The 26,535-nt window shown below is 44.1% G+C and overlaps 1 protein-coding gene and 1 pseudogene across 1 annotated transcript; both read right to left on the reverse strand.

Moving 5' to 3' along the window:
• Nucleotides 1-2,685: 2,685 nt before the first annotated feature.
• LOC126253618 (zinc finger protein 503-like) lies at nt 2,686-17,628 on the reverse strand. Its single transcript, XM_049955085.1, has 2 exons — nt 17,575-17,628; nt 2,686-5,776 (listed from the first exon to the last, which is right to left on the reverse strand). The coding sequence occupies exons 1-2, from the start codon at nt 17,587-17,589 to the stop codon at nt 4,196-4,198; spliced, it is 1,596 nt and encodes a 531-aa protein (XP_049811042.1). The 5' UTR covers nt 17,590-17,628; the 3' UTR covers nt 2,686-4,195.
• On the reverse strand, nt 7,572-7,689 carry LOC126254317 (5S ribosomal RNA; annotated as a pseudogene).
• Nucleotides 17,629-26,535: the final 8,907 nt, after the last annotated feature.

Here is a 26,535-nt window from a genome sequence, read left to right on the forward strand (position 1 = left end):
TTTAGTTAATTGAATTGTGTTTCTTGGTAACATCAACATGTACTCCTCTAATATTTTTTCTATGTCCTTATTTTTTTATTTCGTCATGATTTTTATTCATTAATAATAATGCAACAACAGTGCCAACAACTCTGGTTTTTGAGAATAACTGCAGTACTGCAGCAAGTACTTGCGGCGAGTTCCTGAAATAAACTTTCTCCAGTGGAATGAAAAAATAAACTTGAGAGAGTTTTTGTTCTAATGTAAACACCTCAGGAAGTAGTTACAGAAGTTACTTGTTGGTGGACTCAGGCCTTTTGTACTACTTTGCATCTAGTCTGCAGCTCGTAGTCTAGCGGCTAGCATTGCTGCCTCTGGATCTCGGGGTCCCGGGCTCAATTCCCGGCTAGGTTGTGGATTTTCTCTGCCCGGGGACTGGGTGTTTATGTTGTTCTCATTATTTCATCATCATCATTCGTGACAGTAGCTAGATTGGATTGTGTAAAAATGGGATTGTTTGAAAATTGGCGCTGATGAACGCGCAGTTGAACGCCCCACAAACCACGCATCATCATCACTTCGGATCTAGCGGCAGCTTGACGTTGGCAGCGCTTGGAGTCCAATGAATATCTTTCAAGTAGCTCTGGTTGCTTCTGGCAGCACTTGCGAAATCGCCAAGTTATCGTGGCCAAGCTGTAGTTGACAAATGCAACGGGAAAGAAGTGACTGTGATAAGTGACAGTGTAACACAGTGGGCGCGCAAGAAGAGAGGAAATCGTTGTGGTGAAATATTGTTCCGTACATCCTGAAACTGTTGGCAGGCATCAAGCACATGACACAAGGGGCAGCGTAGCGCAGATGGCACGAGTGGACGATTCTACAGCTGAGTGGCCAACGGGCGAGGCAGGTGAAGTCTGGCATATGGGGAAGGGGGAGAGTGGAGGAGTTGTATTCTACACTCCTGGAAATTGAAATAAGAACACCGTGAATTCATTGTCCCAGGAAGGGGAAACTTTATTGACACATTCCTGGGGTCAGATACATCACATGATCACACTGACAGAACCACAGGCACATAGACACAGGCAACAGAGCATGCACAATGTCGGCACTAGTACAGTGTATATCCACCTTTCGCAGCAATGCAGGCTGCTATTCTCCCATGGAGACGATCGTAGAGATGCTGGATGTAGTCCTGTGGAACGGCTTGCCATGCCATTTCCACCTGGCGCCTCAGTTGGACCAGCGTTCGTGCTGGACGTGCAGACCGCGTGAGACGACGCTTCATCCAGTCCCAATTATGCTCAATGGGGGACAGATCCGGAGATCTTGCTGGCCAGGGTAGTTGACTTACACCTTCTAGAGCACGTTGGGTGGCACGGGAAACATGCGGACGTGCATTGTCCTGTTGGAACAGCAAGTTCCCTTGCCGGTCTAGGAATGGTAGAACGATGGGTTCGATGACGGTTTGGATGTACCGTGCACTATTCAGTGTCCCCTCGACGATCGCCAGTGGTGTACGGCCAGTGTAGGAGATCGCTCCCCACACCATGATGCCGGGTGTTGGCCCTGTGTGCCTCGGTCGTATGCAGTCCTGATTATGGCGCTCACCTGCACGGCGCCAAACACGCATACGACCATCATTGGCACCAAGGCAGAAGCGACTCTCATCGCTGAAGACGACACGTCTCCATTCGTCCTTCCATTCACGCCTGTCGCGACACCACTGGAGGCGGGCTGCACGATGTTGGGGCGTGAGCGGAAGACGGCCTAACGGTGTGCGGGACCGTAGCCCAGCTTCATGGAGACGGTTGCGAATGGTCCTCGCCGATACCCCAGGAGCAACAGTGTCCCTAATTTGCTGGGAAGTGGCGGTGCGGTCCCCTACGGCACTGCGTAGGATCCTACGGTCTTGGCGTGCATCCGTGCGTCGCTGCGGTCCGGTCCCAGGTCGACGGGCACGTGCACCTTCCGCCGACCACTGGCGACAACATCGATGTACTGTGGAGACCTCACGCCCCACGTGTTGAGCAATTCGGCGGTACGTCCACCCGGCCTCCCGCATGCCCACTATACGCCCTCGCTCAAAGTCCGTCAACTGCACATACGGTTCACGTCCACGCTGTCGCGGCATGCTACCAGTGTTAAAGACTGCGATGGAGCTCCGTATGCCACGGCAAACTGGCTGACACTGACGGCGGCGGTGCACAAATGCTGCGCAGCTAGCGCCATTCGACGGCCAACACCGCGGTTCCTGGTGTGTCCGCTGTGCCGTGCGTGTGATCATTGCTTGTACAGCCCTTTCGCAGTGTCCGGAGCAAGTATGGTGGGTCTCACACACCGGTGTCAATGTGTTCTTTTTTCCATTTCCAGGAGTGTAATATCGCTGCACACGGTGTACGATTACGCAATAAACACTACAGCATAAAGACAGGGAGGAGGAGTAGAACTTAATGGTATTCTGTTGTCAGGGGAGGCGAGGGGGGGGGGGGGGGAGGGTAGAATTGGAACAGTATGTGTCAGTGGGATAGTTTCAATTTTGATGTGAATGAACATGAAACAATGGAAGCTGATGTTAAGTTGCATCCACTTGCGTCTACTACCATACTAGTACAGCTGTATCACTGACGGAAACAGTATTAAGGAACCAAAAAGAAACTACATTCAGCTTACAGTTTTATAAGTTTATTTTAAAAATGCATCCATTATCTAACACAAAACTTAAATTTTAAAAAAATAACTCCTAATAATAAATTACGTTCTAAAAAGTCATTTCTGCACAGCAACAGTCTAAAATCTTCAATTCACGGGCGGACAGACATTAAACAACCCAAATTTTTCAGATGTTCTAACTTCTTACTGAGTAAAACATATCACAATGTGAATCTTACACTACCTAAGAGGAAAACCGACTGTTATGTTTAAGACAGCAGTAAGGTTTACGTGCCTCAGATGTTTGGGAATCTTCGAGTGCTTATGTTGGCAGCGGAATCTCATCTTTTGCGTCGGGCTACTGGCGACTTGCTTCACAAAGCATAACCAGGACTCAGTCCCAGGAGAGAGCGTCTCATAATCGGAATAGATATTGAGCTCACCTCAGAAAACTGGTTACCACATAGCTACTAGTTAACATTTTTTGTATAATAGCCACTATTATCAGTGATGCTGTTCATGAAGGCATGTGACTGTTAATGGTTCCCCTGTTTTGTTGTTTGAAACAATCGTAATCAGTTTAGAAATTAGTCTGACAAGAAATCAGTGGCACACACGACTATACGTTTGTAAAGAGTAGTCCTTACGACATTCACTTTGGGCACTCGCTGTGTATGTAGTTGGTGCTACTGAAACATGTAACCTACTGAAACACCTCTACATAGGGTATTGACCTTATTGATTCACTGTTGTTGCAGGAATGAAAGTGAATTTTTTTCGAAGGCCAACGTGTCAGCTATTTTGATAAGCAGCCTTGGAGTGAATTGTCCTGAGAACATTAAATTCAATTTTTGTCGGTGCTTAACCAAATATGACAGTAATATTGAATAGAAAAAAACTTTGCTGATCTTCTGCAAAAAGTTATTGATTTGATCGTGAACTTGCTTTCGGTTTCTCGAGCTATCGTTGTTGTCACCAGACGACGGCCTAAGAAACTGGAAGCCAGTTAATGATTATATAAATAGCATTTATCAGAACACCAGGAAGGTATGTCCTTCATATTCGCTAATGAAACTTATCTGCAACAACAGCAAAAATTTAGGTTGTTTTTATTTAAGATGACGTGTTTAAGACCTTAGAATTTTTTTTTTCATTGGATACCGGCTCTCAAAGGCTACAGTCATATATTTCCACCATTCTTACATCTAAATTGGCCAGAATCTTCAACTGGAATAATAAACAAAATAAAATGTGTTCCCTAGTTGTATGTTGAAATTGATATGTATTCAACAGCTGCTACGATCACTATCGGGCAAAGTAGTGTGTGAGAGGAAAAAGGTGGAAAATGCGTGAACTACTGCGCTGGGAGAGCAAAGTGTAATTCGTACAATGTGTTTCATGGATCTGTACGTACGAAATTGATCGGGGAAAGTGATTACCCTGCTAGTGGTTGCGGGTGTACGGATTACAATTGGTTTCGAAGGCGACAACAAGATAGAGCGGTCGGGTTGCTTTTTGGCCGGTATTTCGCGGTGCTGCCCGTGCAGGGTGGGCGCCTGGCAGCCTAGTCAGACATGTTCATGTTCCTGGCGATGGCCTCTCGGTGCGCCGCCTCGTGAGCTCTGCGTGCCGCCTTCACCTCCGGCGTCTCGGTCACCGACATCGGCACCACGAAGCCGGAGTCGACGGGCCTCTGGTCCGGCTGCTGCTGCTGCTGCGGCTGCTGCGGGGGCGGTTGCTGGCGGCTGTGGTCGGAGGGCGCTACGGGCAGGTTGGTGGCGGCCACCCGGAAGCCGTTCAGGTCGTCCGACAGGTACTTAACCGTCTGCACGACGCCGTTCGCGTCCAGGTAGGAGTAGCCGCCGGCCACGGTGCCGTCGCCGCCGCCCGCTTCGTGCTTGGCCGACAGCTGCCCGACGTACCCGTACGTGTACTGGCCGAGCTCGCCCTGCGCGTGGTACTGCGTCTGCACCCCCGGCAGCACTGCCGCCGTCGTCGTGTACGGCAGTGGGGCGGGCGCCGCGTACGTCGCTACGGGCGCCGGGGAGGCGTACGTCGCGATGCGCGCGGGAGCCGCCGCCGCGTACGTGAGGGTGGTGGGGTGCGCGGGGGCCGTGTACGTGAAGGTCGCGGGTGCGGCAGCGGTGTACGTTACCGTAGCTGGGGCGGCGGCCGCCGTGTACGTCGCTACCGGCGCCGGGGCGGTGTACGTCGTGACGGCGGCGGGGGCGGCAGCTGTGTACGTGGCGACTGGCGCAGGAGCCGCGGCGAACGAGGTGATCTTGGCTGGCGCGGCGGCAGTGTACGTGATCTTCGCTGGCGCTGCAGCGGCGTACGTGTGAGCCGTGTACGTGATCGGCGCGGGAGCCGTGTACGTCGCAGCCGTCGGCGCAGGTACGGCAGTCGCGACGGCCGCGGGGGCGGCAGGGGCGTACCCGTAGCCGTACAGGTTGGACGGCGCCACCGGGTAGCCGGAATGCGCGAGGTACGTGTTGTGCTGGACGGGGAAGCCCGTGTTGGCCGTGGCGAATGTGGTGGGGTCAGTAAAAGAGTAGAAGAACTTGTTCAGCGAGTGGACGTCTCCGTTGCCGCTGCCGCTTGCGCCACCGGCACCGCCTCCACTGCCGAAGCTGCTGCCGGAGCCGCCGAAGCCGTTAAAGCTGCCGCCGCCGGCGCTGGAGCCTCCTATGCCGTTCACAGAGAACCCGCCTCCGTTCTGACTGGGCGGTGGGGTAGTGGTCGTGGTGGTCGTGGTGGTCGTGGTCGGCGGTGGTGGTGGTGGCGGAGGCGGCGGCGGTGCCGGCTTGTGGTGCTGCAGCTGAGGCTGCTGCGGCTTCACCTCCGAGGCGGGGTAGGTGTGCAGCAGGCGGAAGCCGTTGCTGACGTAGTGCACGCTCTGCAGGTGGCCGTTGGCGTCCACGTACGAGTAGCCGCCCAGCAGCGCGCCGTCCGTGCCGCCCCCGCCGTTCCCGCCGCCACCGCCGCCATTGCCGTTGCCGTTGCCGTTGCCGCCCCCGTAGTCATTGTAGTCGTAGTCCTCGAACCGTTCCGGTGGGGGCGGCGGGGGTGGCAGGAAGGAGGACAGGAAGCCTGGGGAGGCCTTGGGGGCGGCTGCCGCCAATGCCAGCAGGGCGCTCAGCACAGCCTGTGGAAGACGAAGCGAGTTCAGTAAGCTGCACCGGACACAACACTACTGCTACCTGAAGAAATGAGAAACAGGAAGATATCAAAGTTGTTTTGGAAAAACCCGGCTGATGTGGTCGAGCGGTTCTAGGCGCTTCAGTTTGGAACCGCACGACCGCTACGGTCGTAGGTTCCAATACTGCCTCGGGCATGGATGTGTGTGATGTCCTTAGGTTAGTTAGGTTTGAGTAGTTCTAAGTTCTACGGGACGGAGGACCTCAGATGTTAAGTCCCATTTTTTGTTCCGGAAAAAGAAAAGGTGCTAAACGGGTTCAAACGTTCGGTAGTTTTTAGATAATTTCTATGACGCTATACTTTACCATATAAGGTAACATTCATTTTCATACATATCGCACTATTTACAATTTGTACAGAAACCAGATGGCAGATGGCAGTTATAAGAGTCGAGGGACATGAAAGGGAAGCAGTGGTTGGGAAGGGAGTGAGACAGGGTTGTAGCCTCTCCCCGCTGTTATTCAATCTGTATATTGAGCAAGCAGTAAAGGAAACAAAACAAAAGTTCGGAGTAGGTATTAAAATCCATGGAGAAGAAATAAAAACTTTGAGGTATGCCGATGATATTGTAATTCTGTCAGAGACAGCAAAGGACTTGGAAGAGCAGTTGAACAGAATGGACAGTGTCTTGAAAAGAGGGTCTAAGATGGACATCAACAAAAGCAAAACGAGGATAATGGACTTAGTCGAATTAAATCGGGTGATGCTGCGGGAATTAGATTAGGAAATGAGACACTTAAAGTAGTAAATGAGTTTTGCTATTTGGGGAGCAAAATAACTGATGATGGTCGAAGTAGAGAGGATATAAAATGTAGACTGGCAATGGCAAGGAAAGCGTTTCTGAATAAGAGAAATTTGTTAACATCGAGTATAGATTTAAGTGTCAGGAAGTCGTTTCTGAAAGTATTTGTATGGAGTGTAGCCATGTATGGAAGTGAAACATGGACGATAAATAGTTTAGACAAGAAGAGAAATGTGGTGTTACAGAAGAATGCTGAAGATTAGATGGGTAGATCACGTAACTAATGGGGAGGTATTGAATAGAATTGCGGAGAAGAGGAGTTTGTGGCACAACGTGACTAGAAGAAGGGATCGGTTGGTAGGACATGTTCTGAGGCATCAATGGATCACCAATTGGGTACTGGAGGGCAGCGTGGAGGGTAAAAATCGTAGAGGGAGACCTATAGATGAATACACTAAGCAGATTCAGAAGGATGTAGGCTGCAGTAGGTACTGGGAGATGAAGAATCTCGCACAGGATAGAGTAGCATGGAGAGCTGCATCAAACCAGTCTCAGGACTGAAGACCACAACAACAACAACTCAGTATTAATTACCGAGATTTCACTTCTAAAACGTTAGACCTACAGTGCAACGCCTGTTTTCGAGTTGCACGTTTTGTTCTAATTTTCTTCTCCTGTACACTCCACAAGATGTAATCCATCCTAGCATTATTCTTTAACGATTTCTCAACTAGTCCCGCTGTTGAGCTGTTTATTTTGCTTCCTATTTCGAGATGAATGTAGGGTAAGGTTGGTTGCAGCAGCAGCAGCAGCAGCACTCGGTCATCAGGCCACAAGTGGCCCTTCGGGACCATCCGACCGCCGTGTCATCCTCAGATAAGGATGCGGATAGGAGGGGCGTGTGGTCAGCACACCGCTCTCCCGGTCGTTATGATGGTTTTCTTTCACCGGAGCCGCTACTATTCAGTCGGCATCACGAGGCTGAGTGCACCCCGAAAACTGGTAACAGCACGTGGCGGCCCGGATGGTCACCCATCCAAGTGCTGGCCACGCCGGACAACGCTTAACTTCGGTGATCCGACGGGAACCGGTGTATCCACTGCGGCAAGGCCGTTGCAAGGTTGGCTGAATCACGTCAAACTTTCTTAGTCTCAATACAAGACATATTCTTACACGAACAAATTTCCATTATAAATACTGATGAACTGTCCTCTTTTGCCTCGAAATTCTAATATGTAATATGTAAAATTTATCTGAAGAATTAGCAACACAGACCTAGTTCGTGTAAGGCGAATTAGGTCAGTACCGAAATTTATGTCATACACACACTAAAATCACAAAACGTTTTCCACAAATAAACATCTTCTTCCCCAGTGAAATAACATATTTCTAGCGGTTGCCTTGATACGGAATGTAGTAACCAAGTTTCGCCGATATTGGTTCGCCGTCTTAAATCTTACAGAGTTCAGAGGATGCTTCATTATCTTCATCTATTTATTTGTATTATTCTGATGAAATTGACTCAGATGATTCGTCTTCTCGGTGTTTCTTCAAATTGTATGGTTCAGAGGACTTATTTACTTGCCAACCTTTTCGCTGTTGTTCCATTTATAATTTCTGGGAATGTAAAAAGTAGCACTTTATGTTTCCTGGCTGAAGATTTTGGTGTATACTCTTTTGAAACGGCAACATTTTGTGGGAAAAAGAAAAGAACAGAGAATCTGGCGTGTCATCGTTATCGTGAGCGGGAGGTGACACAGATTGAAGCTCATTTTCATTTGGTGTGTTTGCTTGGCTCGACTATGTACTAGTAGGCAAAAACTCATATTCTATCTCCGTGTTTTTATTAAATGAAGAAACGCCTGTTCAACGAAATCCATCTTCTGCACTCGCTAGTGTTAGCCTTGAAAATATTTTCAAACGTGTGTTTGTTGAACTTTCACGTTTTTTGATTATTCTTGCTTCTCACTAGACACTATTTTATCGCCTTTTAACTTTAACGAGGAATCTTTTCCACTCTGCAGTCGTCTTTGCACACAGAGAAATGTGTCATTTCAACTAACTGCGCTGCGTGGTTCTGACGTCTACCTTCAAGGTAAGCTTTACCTGCATTTTACGTGGCATTCTGTGTCCAAAAAGAGGGGGTTTTCTCTTACGTTGTCCCATCTGCAGTGCAAAATGCAAACAAAATAGTAATTTCAGTAAACTGACAGAAAAGTTAACGTGCCAGTAAGAACATGATCTCCTCTCCAGCATATAAAGCCACTGTGCAACGAATACTCAATACAATATTAAACGTATTATCAGAGACATGGTAATTTGATTCGTAAACTGTTTTACAAAGTAGTCTAGTTTCAGAACAGCACGATCTGTCACAGACCTTAACGCAGAAATCAAACACTTGGTTGTGTCTTCTACTGTCCAACTTATACATGGGTCTCCAACATTCACCACTTATGGCAACACTTCCGATACCGTTTCGTATGTGACTAATAAGACGCTATTTCTAGAGTCGACGCGGTTCACTTCCCGACCCGATTCGGCCTATCTCATTCTATGCATGCCTTTTTGCTCCGCACACACAAATCTCTGTATTGTGTCGTATTAGACACTTACCCCTGCTGCCAAATAACGCACCCTGTTTAGATTCATGATTCGTTTCGTCTTTTTCTTTTGCTGTCTCTTAGACGCTCACTACAGCAAAAACATCTGCGCTACTAAGTCATTTTCACTCGTCAGACACGATCGACGATAAAATTGGGATTATAGCTGTCTTGAAGAGTCAAGAAAGGCAATTGTAACTGTAAAGGATTGGAAAATATTATGCAAGTTTACATGATACTTTCGTCATCTCTGTTACTGAAAAGAACAATCTGTCACTTTTATTAGAGCATAGTAGTAGAAGATAGCCCCATACCAGGAAGGGTATATTATAGGTATAAAGGAAATCTCTCTCTTTCCAAGCATTAATCCCACTTGCAGGGTCTGCTGGTCAACCAGATGCGGCATGTTAATTTTAAGGGGTGGCCAGATGCCCTTCCTGTCGCCACCCTATACCCCCTGGCGAGGAATTAGTGTACCCCAACTGACTGTGTCTAGTGTAATCCATGGAATAGTGCGAATGTGTTTAGATGTCTGCGAGCTGCAACTGCGGCGGAACGTGGGGACCAGCCCGGTATTCACCTAGCGGGATGTGGAAAACCGCCTAAAAATCACATCCAGGCTGGCTGGCACACCGGCCCATCGTCAGTAACGCGCCGACCGGATTTGATCCAGGGCCGGCGAGCCAACCCGAGTCCAGGAAGCTGCGCGTTAGCGCCCTAGGCTACCCTGACTGGTCTATAGGTATAAAGGAAATGTCAAGGATAAATACTTTATCTCGTAAAGCGAGGCTAAGAGGTATTAAGCCTCAAAATATAAACAGTACTTGTGGTAAAGCAGAAGTTAAAGGGCCTTCATAAGTACTACTCATAGAAACACTAAGGCGTCCAGTTATAGAGAGAGAAGTTTACATCTGTAACATAAACACGAAGAACGGAAAATGCAGTGGGAATATTACCGTCAATGTGAGGCCGCTGACTAAACTGAGAATCGCAAATATGTTAATAAGGTTAACGTTAGTGTTTTGTTTCAAAAAGAAAATCCCAAAATTGGGAACGAAAATTTCACTCAGTTTACATTACTCACTTTGTCATAATGCATTTGGTTCAGTTGTCAGTGACATTCGCAACTCGTCTATGTAACAAATGGCTCAGGAAGCAATTAGTAAAATCTGTTGAGATTCATTTACACAAATAACTATTTCGATGGATTATCGCAAAAAAGCAAGCGCAAATTTTCAATGGCTTTGTCTTTCGCACTCCTACTGAAAACAGTATTGATATACCAAGTGGAAGAATCGCGGTGGCAAGGTTCTTGAATATTAATCAGTGGTCTTTCTGTGGAAGTAGACCAGTTACATAAAATACTGGGTTTATTATAGCACTAAGGCATTAGCATTTTGTAATGACAATATATATTTATATGTCCGTTACATTCTAATCAGGAAATTGAAAAGATCTCGATTAGCTCTAGAAGAGACGCTACAATCTGGAACTGCACGACCGCTACGGTCGCAGGTTCGAATCCTGCCTCGGGGATGGATGTGTGTGATGTCCTTAGGTTAGTTAGGTTTAAGTAGTTCTAACTCTAGGGGACTGATGACCTCAGCAGTTAAGTCCCATAGTCGTCAGAGACAAATGGTTCAAATGGCTCTGAGCACTATGGGACTTAACATCTGTGGTCATCAGTCCCATAGAACTTAGAACTACTTAAACCTAACTAACCTAAGGACATCACACACATCCATGCCCGAGGCAGGATTCGAACCTGCGACCGTAGCAGTCGCGCGGTTCCGGACTGAGCGCCTAGAACCGCTAGACCACCGCGGCCGGCGTCAGAGACATTTGAACCATTTTTGAACACACACACACACACACATACACACACACTGGTGATCTCTGGGCAATTTTCTGTACCACAACTTCTCATTTGCTATCCTGAAAAACTGAGTCAGCATCCCTCCATAATGAGGGAGATATTCAGCTCTGAAAGAGGAAGCTTGGGGGTAAGTATTTCTAGAAAGGAAAAAAGAAGGAAAAAGCATAAAGAGAAGGTGTTATGTGGAATGGTGGATATTTTATAATAATAATAATTATTATTATTTATTTGTATAACATTTTTTATCAAATCCCTACTCTGTTTTAGCTAAGTAATCCTTCAATGTATAAAATGTATTACATAACAGGTACTTTTTAGTTGCTTTTTTAAATAAGTGTATTTTTGAAATTTCGTTAATCTCTTCTGGTAATTTATTATGTAGTTTTATTCCTTGGTAGAAAATGCTGTTTTGAGTTTTATGCTTATTTTTCCTTGGTAAATGTAAGTTGGGTCTATCTCTTGTTGCATGCTCATGGACAGAGCTGTTTGTGCAGTAATTACCAATGTTATTTTTTATGTGTACATCTGACGTAAATGTATTCACATGGAGCACCTAAAACTCCCAGTGTTCTGAACAGATCTTTACAATGAGCACGACTAGTATTTTTGGGTATTATTTTTATGGCTCTTTTCTGCAGTTTGAAAATTGCGTTCATATTTTGTGCATTTGTTTCCCATACAAGAATGTCAGAGAGGATTTTTTCACCGTGAGTAACACTACTGGGAAAGTCATTGATGTATTTGTCCTAATATGCTACCTTGCGGAACCCCTATGTTAATGTATTCTGGTTCTGATAAGTGTTTACTAAATGTTTAGATCTATTTGAAGTATGTGTAACCTCTATTCTTTGTACCCTATCTGTTAGGTATGATCGAAACCAGTCATTAGCTACTCCTCTTATTACTAATGCTTCTAATTTATTTAATAGAATCCTGTGGTCGACTGTATCAAAGGCCTTAAAAAGATCCAAAAATATGCCTTTGACACACTCAACTTTATCAAGAGCATCAAGTACAAATTTTGTGAATTCTACTAGGGATAACGAACTTCAGCGGGATGCCACGTAAGGTGCAAACTGCGCAACTCACGAAAGACTTCGTTCAGAATGTCAAAAACCTCTCTCACTTATGCACACGTATCGTGTCAGGAACCAACCAGAAAATTGGAGAAAGAAGTTTTTTCTCGCCCTGCGTTTGTAAACAAAATAAGACATTATGGGAGAGGAAGAGCGGGAGCAGTGAAATCGAATTCGTCCGAAGCGCTCATGCAGTGCAGAAGTAGGTATAGTTTGCGTGTTGCAAATCTGCAGAAATCCGATGCTGGGTGACTAACCCGCCTGCATGAGATGGCGAGCAGAGTGAGTCGCAGTGGCTGACAGCAGCGTGCGCGAACAGCCGAGTGCGTGACTTGAGTCAGCCCACGACCCAGAAGCGCGCGCGTGTCCTTGACACAGCGTGGCGGCGGCGAAGACAATATGTGTTTTGAGGCGGGCAAGGTCGCCGCTAGTCGCCACCACGTCGTTATGCAGATGGATCGCCGATCCCGGACTCTGCAGTATCCGGAACGCCCCCGTCCAAAACTCGGTTCACTGTGCACTTTGTTTGCGGCACGTATTATTTGTGAATGAGTTAAGAGTATGGAGATGAACGGGCGGTTAAGAAAATCACACACACAATTGTCTGGGACAATGGACAACATTGCCCAAGAAATAAATTAAAATTGTTCCAGTTCTCTGGTTCCAAGGTTTTCGGGAACTTTCCCTTGGTTGGCAGGCGAATGCCTGAAGTGGAAATATTTCCGGTAACGTTCCAGATTGGGATTTCCTCTGCATCACTCCCAGTCAACTGGGATATTTAGCAGAACAGACTGAAACTTCCCGGTAAATTAAACCTGTGTGCCGGACTGAGACTCGAAGTCGGAACCTTTGCCTATAGTGGGCAAGTGTTCTACCATCTGAGCTACCCAAGCACGACTCACGCCCCGTCCTCACAACTATACTTCTGCCAGTTTCTCGTCTCCTACCTTCCAAACTTCGCTGAAGCTCTCCTGCATATTCAGATGCCCGCGAAAGGCAAAGGTCCCGAGATCGAGTCTCGGTCCGGCACTTAGTTTTAATCTGCCAGAAGTTTCATATAAGCGCACACTCCGCTGCGGAGTGAAAATTTCATTCTTGAAACATCTCCTATGCTGTTACTAAGCCATGTCTCCGCAATGTCCTTTCTTCCAGGAGTGCTAGTTCTACTAGGTATGCAGGAGAGCTTCAGCGAAGCTTGGAAGGTAGGAGACGAGATACTGGCGGAATTAAAGCTGTGAGGACGGGGCGTGAGTCGTGCTTGGGTAGCTAAGTTGGTAGTGCACTTGCCCGCGAAATGGCAAGGGTCCCGAGTTCGAGTCTCGGTCCGGCACACAATTTTAATCTGCCAGGAAGTTCCATATCAGCGCACACTCCGCTGTAGAGTGAAAATTTCATTCTGAGAACAGACCGTAGTTCTACGACAGCCCGCACTGTGTTTACAAGTAGGGAAAGAAAACTGAAAAAAAAATTCATCAACACCTTTCGACTAGTTTCTTCTATTTTCATTCGTCTTGTGATCTCATTATGCAGTTTTGATGATTCCTCGTTCGGAATATTCTCTAGAACAGTTGGCATAGTTCTCTCTGCTTAGGAGATGGAAAAGAGGTACATTGTCAGAAGTGTGTACATGTTCTGGGTTCACTACAGGCACAGTTCTAGTGAGTTACGGTTGACAGGTACATCGCAGTGTGCAAAAGCATTGGCTCGGCAACTAGAAACGTTCTCCAGAATTGAAGTACACAGGACATTACGATTCTTGTGGACAACACATCGAACAGATTCACCGTAACATTCTGGCTGTATAAGGACCAAATGTGTAATGCTATGTCCAGATGTAGTGAAACATTTCCAACAATTTGACCAAGGCTTCACAGAGGTGGATGACGCTGGTAGGGGAAGTGGGTCACCGTCAACAACCGCAGATGACAATGTCCCGGCAACCAAGGAACCGGTTCGCAGATATTGCAGATTTTTCAACGACGAAGACGTTCATTTCTATAGCCAAGGAACCGAACGATAGGTAGAATGGTATGACCGCTGATTATGTTGAAAGATAGTATCCTGCACCTGTCTCAGTTTGAAGTGCAGTAGAGCATTTAATAGTCATATAGCCTTTTAGCATAAGTCGCGTCTGTATATAATTCTGTAACTGAAGAAAGCTCTCTTGTCATGCCATATTCTCTTTAGTCAGACTAATGTTCTATGATTATTATGTGGAGACTTGTGTCTCGAACACCAGAATCCTCCCAGTTTGTCTGTGCTTCTGGTCACTGCTGTTTCCTTTTAGGCTGCTTCTCATTCCTGGCTTCGAACTTTTGTTCATAGTGCCCTTAGTTCTAAGCTAAGAACCTTTTACATGCCATTTAATGGCTGTCCTTCACCAAAACGGGGTACACTTGGAAACAGCCCTTACTCGCAAGTATTGTAGGAGCGGACTTCATATTTCATTGTCCATTCCGTGTGGATCAGGGCCGCGGAATTTCTTCATAGGTTGTAAATGTCTAAGCAGTCCAAGAAGTCACAAGCCAATTATGCTATAATTATCTTAGAACTGCAGCACTTTTAAGGTATTATTGGCACCAGTTAATTATTTAGGACTGAAGTACTTTATTTTGTAAAAAAAAAGCAGTTGATTTGTTATGAAATACGGGATATCGGAAATGGTTCCAAAAGCCACACTAGCTACAGTGGACAAAGCAGTAGCAGAACTGGTTCACACGGTAAATTCTTGGCGGTAAATGTCAATGTTTGACGTAGTTTGACAATAATCCCCTATGGCTGAAGGAAATAAATTCCCAGAAGCCCTGTTAAGGAAATATTGCTAATTTATTCTGGACTAGAAGACCATTATGCATGAAGTTTTCCAAGTCTGATAGACTAGCAAGAGAAACTTTTCAGTTGGTAAACATAAGCATCTCTCAAGGAAATGATAATCAATGACAGGATTCGTTAATAATTCTCTATACTTACAGGAAATTCGTTGGCGTGACGAACGGAGTTTGCTACTTCTTCAGTTGCAAAACTACCGTAGTGCTCCTATGAAATTTGTTCCACTGGGGAAAACCGTAGTTCGTGATGTGATAGAATTAATCCTCAAGCGAATTCCTTGTGGAACACTACAGTTTGCAGTATCAGGTTGGCAGCAAAAGCTGTTTTTGGTACAGAAATCTGTTACGACCAGGCTTTTTAAGTGTCGGGTAACAGACGACCTACAGATTTTTTTTCCAGGGTTATTTGGCGTATTGTAATAGGACAGAATAATCTGGATGACGTTTCTTTTGTATTGAGCTATAATTTCCTGTTAGCCAAAAACCGATAATTATAGTTAAACAACCATGATCTAGACTGTTTCCTTCATAAAACTACATAAGATCTCTGTCGCCTCTAGTGACACAATGATACCTTTCTCTTTCGTTTTTGATCATAGGTGTCATAAATCAAAGGAAACAGAAAGCTATCGTACATTTTAAAACTTCGTTAGTGGCCTTTGTTTCAAATGGTTCAAATGGCTCTGAGCACTATGGGACTTGACTTCAGGTCATCAGTCCCCTGGACTTAGAACTACTTAAACCTAACTAACCTAAGGACATCACACACATCCATGCCCGAGGCAGGATTCGAACCTGCGACCGTAGCGGTCGCGCGGTTCCAGACTGTAGCGCCTAGAACCGCTCGATCACTCAGAAATCTCACTCATGATTATGCCTTAACAGTAGAATTCCTGGCCTTGAATAGATGTAGTAGGTTACCTTTACTGTATCCTGCATGGTTCATGTTTCCCCTCTGCGGTCAGCGAGAGAGTATCAGGGAGCCATTCGTTAATTAATTTCTGCAAAAAACTGACGTTCTTCTGCCTATGGACGTAAAGACTCTTTCACATTGACTGTCGTATTTCTGGGGCGAGAATAAGAAACCACCTCAGCATTCGCCTAACAACTTTGGGGTGAAGCACCCAAAGGCTGGCGTACCATGCCAAAAGTCGTTAAAGAGGCGTTCGGATTTGATTCGACGAACGAACGTCACGTTGTCATCTCAGAGCCATACGGGACGATAGGCGATCTACTGAATCATACCGCTGCCGACTTGAATGTGAGGCACCAGGAGCAGATTTCTGGTAGGACGATACGGAAAAAAAAGGCACTCCATAGGCTGCAGCATCTAGCGGTCTTCATCACATCCAGGACCTTCCTATGAATTCTGACCGTGCTATATAATTCCGTTGCGAGAGCAGGTTACAGTAGGGCAACTCCTCGACGAGAATGTTTCTATGCTGCAGGTGAATCTTCCGGTTTGTATAGTCGTGGCCCATGCATCTTTCTCGTTCCGACATTTCGCCCAGAGCTGCGATGCACATCTTCAGATGTGCTCCTCTTTCCGCAATATTACGAGTATCCACGAACACCTCTGCAGATGTGTAGCGCAGCTCTGGACGAAATAAAAATCATACAAGCGGGAAGCTTCACAAGACTATACTCGTGAAAGCCTTCGTTACCGGCCGGTGTGGCCGACGGTTCTAGGCGCTACAGTCTGGAACCGCGTAACCGCTACGGTCTCAGGTTCGAATCCTGCCTCGGGCATGGATGAATGTGATGTCCTTAGGTTAAAAAAATGGCTCTGAGAACTATGGGACTTAACATCTATGGTCATCAGTCCGCTATAACTTAGAACTATTTAAACCTAACTAACCTAAGGACATCGCAAACATCCATGCCGGAGGCAGGATTCGAACCTGCGACCGTAGCGGTCACGCGGTTCCAGACTGAAGCGCCTAGAACCGCTCGGCCACACCGGCCGGCTGTCCTTAGGTTAGTTAGGTTTAAGTAGTTCTAAGATCTAGGGGACTGATGACCATAGATGTTAAGTCCCATAGTGCTGAGAGCCATTTTAGAGCCAATGCCTTCGTTGAATGTTTCTGGTCCCTGCTGGACTTATCGTAATGGAATGATTTCTAGTTTCATTTCACCAGCCATTACAAGGACGGATAATCATAAATAGACAACGATGTCGATCAACCTGGCGAATGTAACAGAACTTGTGTTACTCCGCTATAGTAAGCTGATAGTCTGCGGTTAAGAATAAACAAAACTAGTGTGTAAGTAACACAAACGTTTACTTTCCTGAAACACTTAAGATCTATGCAAAGTCCACAGATTATGCATGTTGTAGATGTTTTACTAGTCTTCTAGGCGCTCAGTCCGGAACCGCGAGACTGCTACGGTCGCAGGTTCGGACCTGCCTCGGGCATGGATGTGTGTGATGTCCTTAGGTTCGTTAGGTTTAAGTAGTTCTAAGTTCTAGGGGATTGATGACCACAGATGTTAAGTCCCATAGTGCTCAGAGCCATTTGAACCATTTTTTTTACTAGTCATCCTTGGTAGTAGACGCTCTGAGAACGTTCAGAACTTAGGGAAACTGTTTCGTTTGTAGACGGCTGCGGCGGCTACTCACCAGGAGTGTCCTCATGTCGGAGGCAGTGGCTGCGGCCTGGAGGAAGAGCGTGTAGCGGTGTCGCGCCTGCCCCGAGGCGGCCGCCTCTATATATATAGGGCGGCGCGCTGCCGCCCACGCCGCTCACCGCCGTGCTGGGCCGTGCGGGGCCGCCGCCCCTCGCCCCCGGGGGCCACGGATGCCCCCTGCCACCCCCCTCCGGCGGCATTAGCACTTTTGATGGCGCATTATGCTCGGCGCCGTTCCGCGACGCGGCAACTCAGTTCCGCTCCGCTCCATCCGCTTCACACGCTGGGGGAACTCCTTCTCGGAATGCTTTTGGAAGCCCACGGCTTGGCGCGAGGACTACCAGGTAACAACAGCCAACACGATGCGGCGGGCGCCGAAGCTTCTAACGCACGTCAGCTGCGTGCTCTCCGACGAGGACGGATGACTTCTTTGTGAGTTTTTGAGACATCTTCCACTCCTACTACCTTTAAAAGTTGTTCTTCAGTTACCTAAAGTCTTTCAACTGATTACTGGCCAAAACTCTATCGGATCATTTTTTGCGAACTTTTGTACATAAATACGTTACATTGAGTGATTAATTGAATAAAAAGTTGTTTTGAAAATTTTCAGTTTATGAGAACAAAAACTACAGTCCGTCCCATTTTTGGGACATTGGCCAAATGCGCTATCCAAATTCACAACCTTATTCTCCATGCATAATATTGTAAGAAACAACACAAACAATAAATAAAGAATGTTTTAATATTATTGAATGTCTGTTCAGTATGAAATGAAGCAAAACACTTGTCTTGTACACCAACATTGCCCCTATCACAAATTTTTGTTGTTTTTTCCTTGCAGTAAGCACATCTCTTCTGTGTTTTACTCTCTTCTGTGTTTTACTTGACACGCTGAAATGATTTCCTGGATCTAGTCGTACATCTGTGCTCACCCGTCCTCCCTTCAGTTTGCTTCCTTGTGGTCCTCTGCGTTTTGGTACTCATCCTGTTTTCTTTGATTGGTAAAACATCACTATTCTCTGTCGGACATCCAAAAGTGAGAGCTTCTCTCTAAAGTACCGGCTACATGTTGTACAACAGACTCGTTGTTCAATACATTTTTGTCCATGTCTTCTTCATCTGTTATTACATCTGCATCGGGTGGAATAATCGCCAATTCTACGTCATCATCTTCATCGTCACTCTCTTGATGGTTCGCTAGTTCTGCTAGAATTTCTTCAAGTGTAAGTCCACGCAGCATGTTTTTATTCTGTTGGAATCTTAAAATTCGAATAGAACATGAAAAAAAGCAGATATAAAGAACGTAAAATGCAGTTCTTCTCTGTATAATACATGTATACAAGAATAGGGCACATCAACAATAAATGATAGTGTAACATGCCATTGTCCCATTACTTACTTGAAAACATCTGAAGTATACTTAATCTTACATGGACATCCATATGTTCATAATAAACACGCCCAGACAACTAAATCACAGCTCATTGTCGTCCAGGAACTACCAGCAGATATACAGTGCTGCCAAGTGCGAGAACAAAAAATCGGCAAGTTTATAATTTTCCTGACGTGAAGTACTTAGAAAAAGTTATTTATTTTACATTTACAGGCATTATAGCAGTTAGTTGAACCTACAGGTGCAACAATAAAGGCTAAAAGCTCCATTGCTTACGTAGAAATAAGTAAAATATATGCGTCCCAAAAAAGGGACAATGGCCAGTAATGGGTTAAGATAGTCAGATCTGTCAAAAGGTGTCCATCAACTTCGTATAATCTCTTACGACATCCACTTGTTGTCTAAAACGGAAGTCTTGTAAGCCGCAAACCAGTCCGCAAACCAAATAAATATTGCACTCTTAGAAAAACTCAGGTTTCATGGAATCGAAGGCTATACACACAGCTGGTTTGAATCATACTTAATGAACTGAAAGCGAAAATTTATGCTGAATAGCACAAATAATGTTGGGAGGGTGGTAAATTCTAGTGAATGGGGAGTTATCACAACTGGGGTCCCACAGGGTTCAATTTTGGGTCCTGTGCTGTTCCTTATTCACGTGAGTGACCTCTCACTTAACCTCTTCAGTGCCGAAGATAAACAGAGATTGGAAAAATATTTCAGTAACTTTTTTTGGTGCAGTTGATCTGAAAGTAGCACAAAAAAACTAATTTTGAAATTTTATTTTAGATAATGTTTGGATAATTGAATGTTGACATACGTGTACATTGGGTCTTAACAGAGAAAAAAATGTTGATCTCTTAGTATTTTCATATTTTTATTTACAATGAACAATGTTCACATTACTTCTCATTTTTACGTACACATTACATTTTATGAACACATTTTGGAATTTAGCAGAACAATTGTTTTTTAATACGCACAAATAAACTTTGCGTTTTTAACACATTATGCTAGAACGTGACTTGCACCCTGGTAGCCGACACCTTGAGGCAAAAATACTCTCAATATAGTCCTGAAGGTGGCCAATCCTGTTACATTTGCTTTCTCTAGTTGGCTTTGGCACATTTCATCTTTGTGTGGTTTGATGCTCCTCACCTTCATCAGAACTGCTGACATTCTCCTGTGTTACACTCGGAGAAATTTCTTTCTACAGTTCCAGTGAGTCTACAATTTTTGAAGACTTCACCAAGTCGTGGACCAAGTGAATTCTGAAGTTAATGAGAGACATCCGCTTTTGTTTTGGTATCCCTTCTTTTTGACAACACCTTTTGTACATAATCCATGACTTAATAGTGTCACACCAATACGTTCAGGTGGAGTTGGAAGTTCATCAACAGAAGCCTCATCTTCATCTGACAAGGTACTCAAGTCACTCGTCTCAAGTAGTTTCATAATTTCATCGTTTGTCAGAGCCGAGGAGCGAAAATTAAATAAAGTGAAGGTAACTGTTGAAGTAATTGAATAAAGAAATGAAAGTGAACGTAATAAGAAAATTAAAAATTTTAGAGCTTTTACTGAGTTTAGTACCTGTAGATTGCATGTCCATCATGCTACCCGTAACACCGACAACGACTTAGCTCCTACCCTACCGTATTAGTAGCTAAACTTCCAGATTTTAATTTAGATTACGTTTTAAATCACGATTTCTCAGTGAGATCAGTCTAAGCCTCAGTACCACTACATTCTGTGAGCTAAGACCTGACGTACACAAATGTGTACTTCTAATTCAACAATCGATGTTTGTGAAATTACGAAATTATCGTTTTAATTGCACGTACGTATCACTTCCTTGATGTCTTGTTTAGAATAAGACACGATAAAAACAGCAATACAATTAAAAAACGAATATTGAAACTGAATTTACCTTTCTCGCGTGTCGCAGATGACGCCATCCTTCAGATCGGAAGTTTCAGGGTGCGAGAAAACCTGCCAAAACTGACTTGCGTACAACCTAGTGGCAAAAACAGAAACCGCATGATGTGCACAGTCGTGTTAAGGATGTCTTTCAAAAAATTATTAAATGGTTCTCAGAAAATGGACTCTCCCTTAATTTTGAAAAACTCACTATATTCAGTTCTGAACACCGAACAGAGTCATACTGACAATTGATGTAGCATATGATCAGGGCTCAGTTAACAGGGTAGATTTCTCCAAATTTTTGGGTGTTCACATTGATGACAACTTGAACTGGAAGAAGCATATTACTGAGCTTCTCAAACAATTAAGTTCAGCTTCTTTCACTCTTCGTATAATCGTTAGTCTTGGTAATAAACAGATCAGCCTCCTAACGTACTTTGCATATTTCCACTCAATAATGTCTTATGAAATAGTTTCTGGGGTAACTCACCACTTACACATAAAGTATTGATTGCACAAAAGAGAACACTGAGAATACATAGTGGTGTTCACCCAAGGACGCCATGTAGGCACCTATTCAAGGAGTTAGGTATTTTAACTGCACCATCAGAGTACATATGTTCGCTGATGATATTCGTTATAAATAATCCATCTCGATTTGCGAAGAACAGTGATATTCATACGTACAACACTAGAAGAAAAAATGACCTTTTCTATCCGTTATTAAAGCTGTCAGTTGCTCAAAAAGGAGTACATTATTCAGCAACAAAAATCTTTGATCATTTGCCCAACAACATAGTGTCTGCCAGGTAGCAGATCAAGTTTTAGATCTAGCTGAAAATCATTTCTTTTGGACAACTTCTTCTATTCCATGGACGAGTTTCTGTTTCAGAACTGGAAAGTAATAATAATAATAATAATTTGTACCTTTAAATGTAGTTGCATGTGTAGAACTAAGAATTTCAGTAATATTGATATTAGCACTATTCATGTATGTATATATATCTTATAATCTGACTTGTTCCACATCATATCGATAAAATAAACGTGAAAATGATCTACGGAACATGACATAGCTAAACTAAACTAAAACTAAACTAAGAACGTCCACAAATGTTTACTGTACGTGTTATGTAGAAAAATCAGCGTACCATGTGCTTTCATAAAAGCGTGCAAGCTGTCTGACGACCAATGTATTAATTCGAAACCGGTAACAGTGGTTTTTCCAAAAAGTAAACCAAACCCAAATTACAGCTGGTTGCCGCTGTTATAAGCATTCTCTATTATTTTATAAGGCTCTGTACCTCAATCGGTAAAAATGGAACCCTTATGGGATCACTTTGTTATTATCTCTCTCTCTCTCTCTCTCTCTCTCTCTCTTTCTCTCTCTCTCTCTCTCTGTCTCTCTCTGTTTGCGCGACTGTTAAAAACTCTTGTTCTCAGGAAAAGGTTAACATATGAGGTTGAAATTTATGCCACTTATTAAGGTCGACGGCTCCTTAGCGGTGTAAAAAACTGAAGCTTCTAAGTCAATGGAACCAAAAGTTACGGCCATTTATGTTACATATTTGGGTACTCTCATTATTTAAAAGCTATAGGATACTTCCTGTTAACTTAGAATAATGAAATTTGGCAAGAAGTATGGCTTCACAGTAGAAATAAAGAAAAAAATTCGAAAATTGTGAAACTGAAATTATATCACAAGAATTTGATTCATTTCTTGAACGACTGCCTGCCTGTCTTTGTCTCAGGAACAAATAGACGTATCGAGTTGAAATTTGTGTCAGTTACTAAGGTCTGTAATCACTATGCGCTGTAAAGAAAATAAGCTTCTATATCAACCCAGTCAAAATATATGGCCATTTATGTCACATATTTTGATAGTCGTAAACTCACTCGTTAAAACTAATAGTGTACATCCCGTTGACTTAGTATCACGACATTTGGGAAGATGCAACGTTTCACAGTATAAGCGAAGGAAAATATGTGGAAACTGTAATTATACTACGCAAAAAGAAATATTTATTTGTCATTTCTTAACCGACTTCAAACTTAAAGCATTCTCGAAAGTCTTGCAATTGCCGGGTGCGATATCTTGCCAATGTCAATGTCGGCAACAGGCAAAAATCGTCAAGATCTTCGATTCCTGGAATCGATGAACAGTCTGCATACATATTTAAGTTCTTACGGAGCTCTCAGAGCCAGCGTCCCACTCATACCTGGCGAATTTTCAATTAGCTGATGTTGGTCGTAGCTTCTCGTGGTTTTTTTTTCTTGTTTTTTTTTTTGTATTTTTTTCAGAGACGCTATTATGCAAAGCTCTGATGACATTGACGAGGACTCATTTTCCAAACAAAACTCTTTTTATCGATGCATATACTACCAATTAGCGACATCAAGAGGATGATATTTATCTGTCGCAAGATGGCCATTGTCACAACAGTAACGATTGAGCTTAATAGGAGTCTATAGAACCGTGTTAACTAAAATTGACTGACATTCAGAGCAATGTGTTCATGGTACTTCTTGCAACCAGGTGACTTAATTTTTAAAATAAGCACCATAAAGTCTGGACTACCGAGCAATGGAAACATGTAATTTTGAGCAGCTATTTTAACCCAATTACGGACCGTGTTTAGGAAAGGAGAACATTGGTGACATGTACAAATCAGAGTCTCTCATACATCTACACGATAACTCCGCAAGCCACAAAATGGTGCGTGGTGGAAGGAAATTTTTTAATACGTTATCACGAAGAGCATTTTGTGGCAGAATACGTTTCCAAATCTTATACAAAATATTAAAAGAGAAATATAATCTAAAGCAAGGAAAGATATCATTATTTAAAAATTTAATGACCTTATAATAAGGGAAATCAAAAATAAATTAATTTTAACTGAACTGGCCAAATAATTGTAATCCAAGATAAAGAATATGGAAACATCGAAGAGAGACGGTGTATGTAGGACACTCAGTGCCGCGATTGTAGTAATATACTAAATAAAACCCAGAGTTTTTACAATGAAGAATATAACTGTGTCCTACTAAACACTAAAAATAGTCCAGTAAGCTGGTGGCGTGTGATGTAGAGCACAATGTTTCCTCAGATGAAAGGCTGTGTAAAAGAGTTTATGTGCTACTTTTATTTACATTTAAGCTGTGTAGTTATTTCGACTGTATGTGTTGTTTGCTATTTGGATTGTACTCGTACCCACTGCACTGAGCATTTTCTTGGACGTGGACTGTGGTGGCAGGCTTCTTTTAGTGACTTGCGTGCCTTAGCCTACAGTGAACTTAGCTGTTTTCAGATTAGTTATGTCACATTTATTTAATGTGTTTTTACAGTGTTTTATGTGGAAATGAATACTTAGTGCTGCTACAAAAATGACGGCAAGAGATGTGTGACACCAGATATTTGTGCTAGTATTTTGAGTTGCACAGTGTAATAGGACAGTGATGTAGAATATTGCTCAAATAAAACCAAGTGAACTTTCATTTGGGAAGCTTGAAAGTTACTCATCAGCTGCTAGAAAAATAACAACAGACAGGATCAGTACTGCACTTCCTGAAATTTGTCACAGGAAGCTCCAGTAATTCAGTTATTTCCACTGTTTGACAAAGCCAAGGAGGAATTTCTAAGCTACTACTGACCAACAGTGCGCATCTTCGCTGTTAACAAATCTACATATGTACAATTTAGTGCAGCAACAGAGGCCATTAGCAAATGCGTCCAGCTTCTCAGTGCTCTGTTATCTGATCATTTTGCGTGGAGAAAAAGCGCGAGCATTAAGGTCTACATGATGGGCCCTACACCCGTCAATGAAACGGGAGATTCTGTGCCCATTTAGGTTGCTATGTTGTGGTTTCCAGTCGGTCCAACAGTCTCAGTGAAACAAAAGGCAACTGATACGATCTATCAAGCAATGTTGGATGTCTATTCACATTCAGCAGTACAGTTATTGGTCTTTGCATTGACTGACAGATTTATTGGATTGAGAGATTTATCGTCCATGGCGTGCCCAGACACGTCTTCAATCTAGAATCTCATCTGCGGAATAGAATTATCTTCATTGCAATTGTTGCTTACGAAATCCAAAATTTTGATTATAAGGCTGTTTTTACGTCGCGGACGCGAATCCATAATGAAAATGGGAGTCTCTCATAATTGCTGTTTTCAATTGGTATAGCGTGCGTTAGCGGCGGACAGTGGCTGGTGGCTGACAGTGGTCCGCGAACGCAGGGCAAGCGGTTATGGTTCCTTCTGGAAAAGGCTGTCGACCGCTGGCAAATGTTTTCCTCCTCGGCTTAACGCCCCATCAGTTCGACTTCAGGGAAGGTAGATCAATAGAAGACGTCGTCAACCAAGCACAGACAGTTACGAATAGCATCAGCGACAAATACGCGGCCGCCATTCCAATTGACATAGCCGGAGCTTTTGACAACTTGTGGTGGCCGTCCCTCTTCGCCAGGTTAAGGGAAATGAGGCTATCAGCTTCCCTCTACAATAACCTCCTCGATTACTGCAGAGGCAGAGTGGCGGAATGGAGAGCTGGTACATGCAAGGTTGTAAAGAGAATAACAAAGGGATGTCCACAGGACTCTATCTGCGGACCAATATTCTGATCCTGGACAGTGACGACAGGGTATGAGGTGTGGTGGCTTACGCAGGTGACCTGCTCATAGTGGTGTCAGCCGACTCGAGAGCAGCACTAGAGACAAAAGGCACGCAACTGCTTCAGAAAATTAACAGTTGGTATAAATAAAATAAATTAAAAATAGCTCCCAACAAAACTGTATATTTACTGCTCAGAGGGACACTACAGAGGAATCCAATTCTAAAATTAGACAAAACAAGCATACAAAGGAAGCAAGCCACACGTTATCTCGCACTGCATCTAGACGAAAAACAGACTTTCTACCACCATATAAAATTGACAAAGCCTTCAAAATTATGCACAAACTAGCAAGACTAAAGACAACTCAGTACAAATTACCTATTAAGACGATAAGGACCTACCACATTGCGATATTTGAATCCATGGCATGCTTCGCCGCAAGTGCTTGGGCTCACAGACTGAACGTACAGACTAACAAGACAATTGCAAGACGAGGTCAACGTAGTGTACTCCGGAGAATGAGCGGAGCCTTCAGCACCACGTCATTAGAGGCACTTTGCGATGTGATGGGGACCTGCCCTATAGACATAACAATACGCTACAGAACTGCACTTTACTGTCTTTAGGGACAGGCTCGATAAAGTCACCGAAATTACGGGAACCAACATTATGAACAAAACACAAATGAAACAATGGCGGATTCAAACATGGCAGAGAGGGTGGGATGCATGCGATAAGGGTCGCCGAGTACACTTTTTCTTTCCAGATGTACACGAAAGACTACAACTGAAATTTGTCGTCCCAAGCCGGGGGATGGTCCATTTCCTGACAGGCCACGGGCCGTATCCGGTACATTTAAACCGTATGGAACTAGCTAACGATGAAGTGTGCGTACGCGGAGAAACTGGGACACCAGAACATGTCACACTGCTTTGCAAACACGCTAGCACAAGTGAGACCTACATAGAATGACAATGACATCGCCAGAATAATACGTAATTCCAATGACTGGAACACAACGAAT

Source organism: Schistocerca nitens, chromosome 4, assembly GCF_023898315.1.
Source record: "Schistocerca nitens isolate TAMUIC-IGC-003100 chromosome 4, iqSchNite1.1, whole genome shotgun sequence".
Lineage (NCBI taxonomy): Eukaryota > Metazoa > Arthropoda > Insecta > Orthoptera > Acrididae > Schistocerca > Schistocerca nitens.